The sequence below is a fragment of the Fusarium tjaetaba genome (assembly GCF_013396195.1).
Source record: "Fusarium tjaetaba strain NRRL 66243 chromosome Unknown NRRL66243_c0000119, whole genome shotgun sequence".
In the NCBI taxonomy this organism is placed as follows: domain Eukaryota; kingdom Fungi; phylum Ascomycota; class Sordariomycetes; order Hypocreales; family Nectriaceae; genus Fusarium; species Fusarium tjaetaba.
In genome coordinates, this window is record NW_023501315.1 from 43534 (window position 1) to 54296 (window position 10763).

The 10763-nt window shown below is 49.6% G+C and overlaps 3 protein-coding genes across 3 annotated transcripts; all 3 read right to left on the reverse strand.

Moving 5' to 3' along the window:
* Window positions 1-283: 283 nt before the first annotated feature.
* FTJAE_6098 (nuclease domain protein) lies at window positions 284-2941 on the reverse strand (the record flags this gene model as incomplete). The annotated part of the gene is made up of 1 exon (XM_037352675.1): window positions 284-2941. The coding sequence occupies one exon, from the start codon at window positions 2939-2941 to the stop codon at window positions 284-286; it is 2658 nt and encodes an 885-aa protein (XP_037206776.1).
* A 1058-nt stretch (window positions 2942-3999) lies between these two features.
* On the reverse strand, window positions 4000-5068 carry FTJAE_6099 (superoxide dismutase; the record flags this gene model as incomplete). The annotated part of the gene is made up of 5 exons (XM_037352676.1): window positions 4000-4022; window positions 4074-4170; window positions 4219-4370; window positions 4502-4681; window positions 5056-5068. 5 exons carry the CDS (start codon window positions 5066-5068, stop codon window positions 4000-4002), a joined length of 465 nt encoding a protein of 154 aa, XP_037206777.1.
* A 1387-nt stretch (window positions 5069-6455) lies between these two features.
* On the reverse strand, window positions 6456-10053 carry FTJAE_6100 (uncharacterized protein; the record flags this gene model as incomplete). Its single annotated transcript, XM_037352679.1, has 5 exons — window positions 6456-6667; window positions 6759-7020; window positions 7249-7640; window positions 7688-9361; window positions 9408-10053. 5 exons carry the CDS (start codon window positions 10051-10053, stop codon window positions 6456-6458), a joined length of 3186 nt encoding a protein of 1061 aa, XP_037206778.1.
* Between the last annotated feature and the right edge of the window lie 710 nt (window positions 10054-10763).

Below are 10763 nucleotides of genomic sequence, written 5' to 3' on the forward strand. Positions count from 1 at the left end.
CACGCAGCAAGTGCTTGTGTTGATGTTATTCACCTGTCGGAACCCCCAAATTTCCTAGAACCTAGCTGCCATTCATGAAGCATCCAGTGAAGACTTTTGTTTCTGGTGCTTGTTACTAGTACATAGATAGTGACTGCAAACCCCATGGCTACCCCAGGACACCATTCTCTTCCCGATTTTTCTTGCTTGAAGCTCCGTCTGTCAAATCCATTTGTAACATATTTGTAACCAAGAGCTTTGCTCCATAATCATCACCAGCGCCAACCTTGAAGCCGAGGGCTGCTTAGTCTTCAGTGATATCTCCATACTCCCACATACCCAGGCGCTGGTCCTTTGCCTGGCTCTCAACCTCCTTAAGATATTTGAGGGTAGACTCAAACGCCTTACTACGTTCCCAAGCCTTGAGCTTCTTAGGAACCATGCCGTACCCACCGGCAACAACTTCCTTGTTGAGAGAGTCATTGGGTCCGGGAAGTTCTCCTGAGGATCCTGTGTCATACAATGTGATATAGCTCAGGTTCTCCTTGTTGTCCACAAAGTCGAAGTTGGCAACAAGTCGCTTATTCTCAGTGAGTTCGTAGATGAAATCGATAGCATCTTGGAAATAGTCGGCACCGGTAGGAAGTTGCACAAATGACAGAGAGGCATCAACGGCCTGAGCCTTCAACTTCTGCGCACCGAATTTGGGTTGATCCAGCCCTCGTAAATTAGACCAGGGCACCTTCTCACTGTTGCCGTAATCGATATAAACAACTTCAGACTTCTTGGCACTGCGGTCATTGGCCCTCACGCGGGCTCGGTACCACTGACCATCAGCAGAGAACTTGGCTGAGACGTACTCTCCGGTCTTTGGAGCATCCTTGAGAGGGTTGCTGTTTTTGGAATCAAGGTGGAATCTTCGGAATTCGCTCATCAAGCTCTCAAGAGCGGCTGTTCCCTTGCCAATCTCTTGGATCTTGAGTTTACCGTTCGCGTCAACATTAGTGATGATGACATCGCGGTAGTCGGTGGGCTTCTTGTCGATAGAGACTTCGGTTTCAGGGGCAACTTCAGCATTGTTCTCTTCCTCGTACTCCTCGTCCTGTGAGGGATCCCAATCCTGCCATAAGTTCTTCCGAGCCTCCTTGGCTTTCTTCTCGGCGGTAAATAACTCAGCAGCGTTACCAGACTTTTCCGCAGAATAAGCGTGAACAGATGCGAGACCTTCTTCGACCAAGACCTTGGCGAAGTTTTCTCGGTTGATATAAAGGTCACCAATGAACCCACCCACCTTGTCCATGTCATGGATATCTACCTCACAGTCGCGCTGGTTACATCGACGATTGGCAAGATCGAGGGACTCCTTGCCGAAAGGCTCACCACCTTCGCCATCGGCCCTGGGGGCTCGAGGGGCGCGGATTCCACCCAAAACCATTGTGAGTTTTACATTCTCTCGTGGAATCAAGATAGTGAACCTAGAACCAGCTTTGCAGAAGTCGACAATGGCAGGTACCTTCTTTTGTCGTTGTAGGGTAGCCAGCATGATTTTGGCCTTCTGTGTGTTCTCGGAGAGGTCGGTGTACTGCTTTGCCTTCTGAGGCTTGCCTGACCACATGCCCTTCTTCTCCGCTTTAGCCTTCTCTTGGGCAGCGAGAAGGTCATCATAATTAGGGGCTCGGTCAGTGTCATCCTTTCGATGTCGGATGACTGACGCCCATCCGTTCTCAACCAGGAGAAGGTTGATATTGGTATTCTTTTCGGTGACAGTGGCGACTTCACGAGCCTCATATCCTTCTGTTGCGGGCTTGTTACCATCAATGCTGATCCTCACATGCTTTCCAATCAGCTTTTGACGAAGAAACTCCTTGGCTTCTTCTCGGAAAGGACTTTCTGAAGGCTCTGTAGTACGGGGCCCTCGGACACTGCTGATGTTGATGCGCTTCTCTGTTGTTCCGGCCTTATTTCTTACGAGAATGGTATCGGCACCAATGACCTTGGATACAATTGCGTCCTGGTTTCCGCTCTCAGTTTTAGCAACATGGTGTTTGTGAAGCCGGAGCTTCTTGGACTGCGCCTGCTTCTCAGCAGCGCGGAGAGCCGCCATTTTTTCACCCAGCATAATAGAATGGAAGTCATTGCATCGTGCAAGACCTTCTTGGAGTAGAAACTCGGCGATGTTTCCATTGGGGTGGATAAGGGAGGCAACAAGCTGCCCTTGGGCGCTGGCACCAACGATCTCAACCTTAATCCGACGCTGGAGCATCCTTGACTCAACAAATGATCTAGCCTCATTTCCATATTCCTCGGCCGGCTGAGTGGTACCAGTAGAGGGAAGTGTGCGTTCGGTGGCAGGCGTTCGGATACCTGCAATCAGTGTCATGGGCTGAACGTGCTTCTTCTCGGAGAGCAGGAGCCGCATTAATACGCGGTCGCCACTAAGAACTCGCTCAACAATACCATCCACTGTCTTGCCTTTCCACTCCTTCAAGAATTCAGGGCCACCGAGATCATTTTGAACCTCAATAATACCACCAACCCCGACGTGGAGTCCCTTGTCCTCAGCCTTGGCCTTATTTTCGAGCTGGCGAAGTGCCTCAAGGCGGTCAAGCACCTCGTCCGACTCCTCCTTCCGACCAGCATCCTCGCGGACCTTCAGCCAGCCAGCTTTAACAAGCTCATCAGGCAGCATGGTTCCATCCTTAAGTTTGGCAGTACCAAATTCTCGGCCGGAAGTAGGGATTGTGTACAGAACAGTTGCTTGAACGAGCTGTCCGAGGACGAGGTCTCGAAGATACTCGCGAGACTGGAAGGCGAAAGGCTCGTCACCCTCGCGCTTCAAGTGAGGGGCCGTGACATAGGCGAGAGACAGGGTGCGTTCACTGTTGGGGTTCTTGGTGCTTGTCAATATCAGCGTGTCGCCACTAAGCACGCTCTTGACACGGCCGAAGAAAGTTTGGGACATTGTGGCGGATACAGGAAGACAACGCGGAAAGACCTGTTTGATTCAAGCTCATGTTAGTCGAAGGCTGAGAACTCAAGTGCAACAGCGATTTTGACAGGACACAGGAAGAACACTGGAAAACAGACATAGAGACAAGAGACGGTGGAGACTGTGGCAGTTGGAGCTCTCACGATCCAAGAAGTTTCTGAATGAAAGGCCAAGCTAAGCAGAGCTTCAATTGAGTTTCAAGCTCCCTTGAGCGTTGCTACCGCCAGATGACAATGTGTTATAGGTTAAGGAGATATCTCACACGTACCTAGGAACAGGGAGTTTGTGTTTCTTTTGTAGAAGATCGAGCTTTATTGAAAACAAGTTGAGCTCAGATAACGAAGGTTGAAGGTCAGGAGAGGGGAGGACAAGAAAGCAAGAGCTTCATCTGAGCATTGAATGTGGAGTAGCAATCGCGTGAGGTCCCTTATGGCAAGGTGGCCCCAAGGCCAAGTTCGCCGCTAAAGTGTAGAATGTGGGGACAAACTCAGGGGTTTATGGCGGATGCATGTCCCTGCAGCTAGTGAATGATCGCGGGGTGCTGTCTCCTTGGAAAGCTTCAGCTACCTTAGGTAAAGCTATACTGAAATGGCTAGGAGCCCAGCAGCTCCAGATTTTGGAACCATGCCAGGACGTGTAGGCGGAGTTGTCACAGATTCAAGCTTCTTACAGTGTGATCTGGTGCATGGTATAGTCTAGTGTGTCTGATACTGTCTTGAGGATGGAGCCATTAGCTTTCTCAATGTATTCAGAGTATCTTCGGAGTTCGAGCCCCCTTATTATGGCGACATATATACACAACTATCCAAAATGCGGGCATTTTCAATTAGCATGTCGCTCAACCTGAACAAAGGTGTATGTGAGTTGACACTCTGCATCGAGAGTCACTAGCTGATAAGCTTGGCTCGATTGTATTTAACTATTTTCGTTTGTGTCTCATTGTATGGAGGCGAAGTGAGTGCCACGCCATACTGTTCATTACCTGACGGCTTCTTGATCCAAGCAATAAAAGTTTTATGTTCTTGGTTTCCTTAGTTGGAGATTCCGATGACACCTGATAAAATATTAGCACTAGTAAATAAACTAGATGTTGACTTAAGCGTACCGCAAGCAGGTCGGGGACCAGCGTTACCAGTCTTGAGGGACTCCTCGTTATCGCCCTTGCCGAGGTCGTCGGTGCCGGCGTGGATAACGACGGTTCGCTATACCATTGTCAGTGAAATGTTGGATATGGGCAGACATCGTCTTACGCCGATGATGCTGTGGGGACCAATCAGCTTGACAAGGGAGTCGGTGACAGAGCCCTTAGCATTTCCCTGGCCATCAGTCTCCAGGTTTCCGAGGTCTCCAACGTGACGAGTCTCGTCAGAGGGAGCGCCATGGGTCTTGTTGTGAGGGTTGACTGGCATTAAACATGTTAGCGTGTTGTGAACAGGAGCAAGGCTGGAGATCTGTGACGGGAGATCTTCGCAGGAACGGGCCCTTCCGTAAAACCGAACAAACCCGCGGTGCGTCATGCAGGAACAAACTCACAGTGAGGGCCAGCGGAAGTGCATCCGTTGGTGTTGTCACCGAAGGTGTGGATGTGGAATCCTCGTTTGGCGTTGGGATCGTTACCGGTGATGTCCCAGGTGATGGTGGTAGGGGCAGACTCGGACTCCTGCTCGAAAATGACGGTGCCGGAGACCTTGGAGTCACCGCGGAGAACGCTCACTGCGAAGGACCGTGTTAGCCACCTTCAATGCGTATACTAGTTGTAATACATGATGGCATCCTCCACACTGGTGGTGGCGCTGAGAGCGAAGCAGTTCTCCAACCTTGATGGACAGAGCAGTGACAGCTGAGCCATGTTAAAGCCCATCAAGGGACCCTCGATTATCATTCAATGTTCCTCTTGGGGTAGACAAGAGCCCATCAAGGTGCATTGAGTGTGAAATTCGTCATCTCGTTGGACGAGGAGGTCTGGGAAACTCGCTCAAACCAGCTCGAAGCCCCTCACTGTCACCCGCGGAGCATGGGTGATGCCATCTATAAGAAGAGCCACCCTCCCAGTATGGGAGCGGTGGCTTGGTGACGGGAAGTCTTACCAGCCTTGACCATTTTGATGATTTTTTTCTTTTGTTGGATGAGTTTAGGTTAGAAAGCAGTTGAAGATTGAACGATGATGCAAGTGGAGAGGGGAGCAAAGAGGAGTTTTTGAGGAAGAGTCGGGGTCCGAGGCGGCACGACCTCCGAGCTTCTGAGCTTTCTATGTACCTCTCCCGTCGCCAGCTTCGACCTCTTTCCGCTTCATGCGCTGTGCTTCCCCACTCCTGGACCCGAAATCCAATGAATTGCCTAGCAGAGTTCTTAGCCAATCCCTTGCGATTCTCACCAAGCTCTTGCAAGCTGCGGGACATCTCAGCGTCTCAGGAAGCTTAGCAATACTGAGGTGGGGTTACAGTACCATTAAGAACTGTACCCCGCTCCGCCACACAGTCGTCATTTAACCTAGCCCCAAATAGGCTTGGCGAGCGACATTACATCATTGATGGAATCAGTTCCTACAGTAGACATAATGCCGATTTTCGGAGTTACTCTATTTCCTTATACCTATTGGCTTTCATGCCGCGGGTATGTAACTATGAAGACTTAAAGTGGAGCATGACCAGGGAGATTGCACTGCATGATGTGGAATCAATGTTGTGAGAATATCATAAGGCAGCCTCATGGAGCAAGAAAGCCCATAGTCTAGCCTAGAGGCAATGTGCCAAACATAAACCAGTCCAAGGTCTACTAGAACTACTGTACATGGAATTTACTAGGCCATCTGTCATTTAAGACCGGGTTGTGCCTTAAATTATGCTTCTACAAGGGAATATCCTGATACTCATGATTATGGCCAATTTTTGCTGCTTTGTATCATATCGAGGCTTCAGCGGTGACCTGCTTCAGAATACTGGACAACAAGCACTAAGGATCTCACAAGAGATAACAACGAAGGAGACATTGTGTCTGATATCAATTAAATTTATCAAATATGAATGAATTACCCTCCAGCCCACTATTTTGGTCATCTCATACGGATGCAATCCATTTACTCTTGTCGACTGTACCTATTGTACTCCGATAACGCGTATACCTCCTCTTTAAAATACAGCATATTACTCTTTGTTTTCCTTTCGGGGTCTTTCTTATCTTTCTGTATCGCCTTCAGCTGCATCTTGCCCATCACAGCAAATCAATCATGCCGGGGGGCACTCAGATGCAACACATGACTTTCTAGTAAGTTGAACGGATCTTTTGGAGAGTCAAATACGGATATCAGTTTCAGAACGAAACGAGCTGCACGACGGCGCAGTCGCGTAAGCACTACGCTTCATTGTTTAAAGTCGTGTCTTGAGCATCATCGATCCACCGAGTGTGCAATGGCGGTCGAATTAGCACTCTGACAAGAACCATTGCCAGTGTTGTTGTCTCAAAGGACAGGACAAATTTCGAGTCATCTTCAAAGGGTGACAGCACCCAATGGTAGAATTTTCGTTTTGTCGCCGAGAAACTTCGCGCGATACTCGATAATACCGTTGCTGATGGTATCGAAGTCCTTCACCTTGCGTTTGCGAAAGTCTGTAAGCAATTTGCGAAGTCCTTCAACGTACTGATCATGTTGATCTGCCTCGCAGTTGCCATAAGCACCAAGTTGAAGGAGAATTTGATCATCTATTGCCGCTCGGCATGTTAGCGTTCCCTCCACTGGCATGCGCCCTCGCTTGTTTATGGTTGTGTGTTCGTGGATCATGATGGCACGTACCCGGAACCTGCATGTTTTCGAAATGCTGGAATTGGCACTCGTTGCCTTTAGGGCAAGCTCCTTCAATAAGCTGGTCAGGGCATACTTCCCTTGCTACGTCGATCTTATTGCTGTAGGTCAAAGAGCGTAACCCCCCGGCGACCGAGCCGCTGTACTGAGGATGGAAGCGATAAGCCCTAAAGTATTGAAGGGGCGTCTCATATGGGACGAATGTGGTTTTGTCGATTTTCTCACCAACTCGCGGTGCCTTTTGGACCTCAGCCTGTAAGGAGTTAGCTTTGCAACCCAAGAACAGACCAAGTTTGTATACTTCTCGATGCGTTTCAGATTCCGTATCTCCATCCCCGAGTGAGATCGGTTGAGTGATTGGAGTTGTCATTGCCATGCCCTGTATGTCAGTATCACTTGTTTCCAGCACTCCATGATCGAGTGGTGCATGAGGGGACGAAGAATGCCGGGAAACAGGGGACTGCGGGTCTGGTAGACGAACGCCGACATGCGTTGGCTCGTAGTCATCGGTATCTTCCTCCTCGCTCGAAGTATCGTTCTCTTCCATTGCCACATCTTCTTCGGCCTCTTCAGCTCCATCCATGGCAGGATCATCAGATGTGCCGGCTGTATCGTGTGTGGTGGAAGATCTTGTTGCCAATGCAGAGAGGCTACCGGTTACAGCAGCCTCTTTTGTCCTACGATCCTCAAGTTCTTGCAGTTCAACTTGAGGAGGTTCGTCTATCATTTCCTTGTCAAGAGTCGGCTCAATGCTCGAGGCTTGGTCCATCGAGGCGTCTGGCTCAACCTCATCGCAAGAGAGATTCACTTTTTCGTTCTCTGCAAGTTGAGTTAATGTTTCTTTCGAGTTTGTCTCTTGAGAGGCACTCCGAGCTAATTCGAGATCAGCATAGAACACGTACAGAATCAATTATGCTAACCATTTGTCACCATATCTAAGCCGTCCCTCTGGAAATTCTCCAGCTCAGACTCGTTCGGAGTTGACGGGTTCAACTCATTTTCTGCGGCATCTTCCTTCAACCGCTCTTCTTCAGCCAAGCTCTTCTGAATCTCGTTCTCGAGTCTAGCGGCTTCGGAGTATAGATGCTGGAGTTGCTTGGCTTGTGCCTTTCGCCGAGCCTCGACAACAGACAGGCGTTCGCTGGCAACTCGAGCACGCAGCGAAGATCTTGCTGTCACTGATTGGTCTCTTGCTTTAGGCAACTTGGTAATAGCATGTGGAGAATTGTGCACACTTGACGCCGGGCTACCTTGAGCCATTTCAGTATTTGTCGATAGAGCGCGCCTTACAGCAGGTCCTGGCGGGGTCGGAATGTCGACGCTACCCTCTTTTGAAGGCGATCCAGACTGAGGCAAAGGTGAATTATTGCCGGACTGTTTGGCCTTCTTACGAGCCTCGGCCTCGGCAATTTTTCGTTTCATATCCTCAATCTTTTTGTTCATACTCTTAAGATCATACATGCTATTAGCACTTGTGGCGGGAGTCCCCGCAGTCTTCGGACTGGAAACAACGCGATGTGACGCACTGTCTGGCAGAGCTGGATGATCACGGAAAGACGCTGTTCTTGAACCAGGCGTCATAGGCTGCTGTATTGACGAAGGCCGTAACTCAGGAGAATCAATTTCCATCTCAGCATCGTCTTCATCGTCGCTCACATCGATTAGGAATGGACGAGACTCTCGAGTCTGGCCGAACGGGCGCTTGTGGGACATGGCCGTGGAGTTCTCGTTCAACTCCGCTGCAACAGGTCGTTTGCGCTGATGAGGAACAGGAGAGGGTGCGTTTGACGACAGGAATAAGCCAGGAATAGAAGGTGCAGTTGCTGGATCCGCAATGTCAGCGTTGACTTCTGTTTGCTCATCAATATTCACAGAATCAGCACGCGCAAGACTTTGCGACCTGCTGGTTTCAGTTATTGGCGGAGGTAAGTGAGGCTCTGAGGGTGCATGAGCTGGGGGTGCCGCCTTCGCGTTTGCCTCCCGCGCTCTTATTAATGCCTCCATCTTTTGCTGGATCAGCTTCGACTTCTCCGATTGACTTTTAGTCTTGTCTGTTTTTGCGTCGCCTGGCAATAATGACATCGGATGTAAAGGCTTCGCGATATCAGTGTCTCCAGCGGTTGTTTTGGAGCCTTTGGCAGCCAATAAACGGGCGATACGGTCCTTCCGTTCTTCAGACTTGTCTTTGGTCTGCTCCACGCCCTTAAGCCCAGCGGCGGCCGTGCTTGTTGCAGTTGAAGCACTCTCTTGACCGGGGGCATTACTTGGTGCTTCAGCAACTTTTGCCATCGAGGGGCGTTTTGCTTCTCCTTGGATTTCGGTATTGGCCTCCAAGTCGAGGCCCATTTCCCCGAAAAGCTCATCCAGCAGTGCCCGATCAATTCCTTCTTCGATATAGTTGTGATATCGAACATTGAGTGGCCAGAGGTGTAAAATAGCCTTTTCAGCCCTTTTCTTATATTCCGAGATAATTGCATCTATATGGCTTGTGTCAGGCCTTGGGCTTGAGCTGTACTCGCCTCCATTAGCATTTGTCGTCTTCATGGCTGTTCCTGATTCCGTCATTGCACGGCCATTGGCAATGCTTGAGTCATCTGGTCGAATTAGCATCACCACAAAGTGCCAAGCAATTAGACATACGCGTATTTGACCTGGCGTTTTCCGAGCCGTTGGATTCTATTTCACGGGGAGAGAGGTACGGCGAGTACGAGCCAGAACGTTCGCGACCGGGCTGCTTTGAGTTCGAAGCTTGTTTCTCGACATCGTGGTTGTTTCGCAGGTTCTCGGTCATGTGTTGCTTGGCAGCTGTAGAACCTGGCGGTTGGGGGCCATTATTCTCGGTAGCGGGGCCATCTATCCCGTTGGGTTCATATATATCTTCGAGTTCGCCTTCACTGAGCTCACCGTCTTCCATTGTATCCACATCCATTGCCATAGTCGACCGCGAGTTGTATGTTATCGAATGGCTGGATGCGTTGTTGTAATCGGGTTTTGTGGTCACACCCGTTGTCGTGGCACTAGTCGAGTCTATCTGAACATCGGGGATTTTCTGAGGTAATGTTGGTTGCCAGTTCGCAGTGTCCTGCGAAAATCTCATTCCTAAACCTGGAATGGCAGTCTGATTATACTCATACGCTTCCGCAACTTCCTGGCCGTGAGTCGGTTGAGTCACAGCTGCGTCGTTATGATAAAAAGTAGGATTATATGGTTCGTTTGCTGAGTACGCGTAGGGCTGCGAGGTTTGGTAGCCCTGGGCCGCACCATGGCCATACACGTACCGGCTCATTTGTGAGGATAATTCCAAGTTTTCGCAAAGCAAAGATGGCGTACCCGATCGCGTCGGCGAGAAAATCAGATGCTAATTCAGACTTACGGTCAGGCGTTAGAGCTTTTCGGGGTGAATGAGTCGGGACAAGGGTCAATTTATTCGTTGTGATCTCAATATGCAAACCCCGAGCAGTGAAAGTTGCAGTTCGAAATCGAGAGTTCGTAATGAGTCATAACAGTCAACACCGTGACTTCTTCTTTTTGTACGTTGACTGGTCTGCTTGTCGAAAGGTTTCGTTGGCAAGCGGCCCTAGACGTGATAGAGTAGGTACTGTACTCCGTATTGAAGGAATAATCCCGAGTTGTCTTTGACAGGAATATGCGTCGCGTCTAGTCGCATGCGGCTTAGCGCGGGCCGGGCGCTTAGATCACATGACATAGCTTTGTTTACTCCCCGTCAGCTGTCCCTGGCAACGCGCTGAATAGATCGATGATGTTAATGTCTTTCCATGCCCAACTGTGCTATCCCAATACTTGCATTTGCATTGCATTGCTTCATGGCATGTTCATGAAAGGGTGAATCCCGACCACACCTTTGTTATAATTTCGCCTTTTAATAACTGGAAGACCAGAAACTGCGCTTCCCTATTGTTTCTCGACCCTGCCTGATTTGTTTACTTTGCGTAATCACACAACCCGGAGTTGAGTCTCTGGTCGAGAAGACCGCAA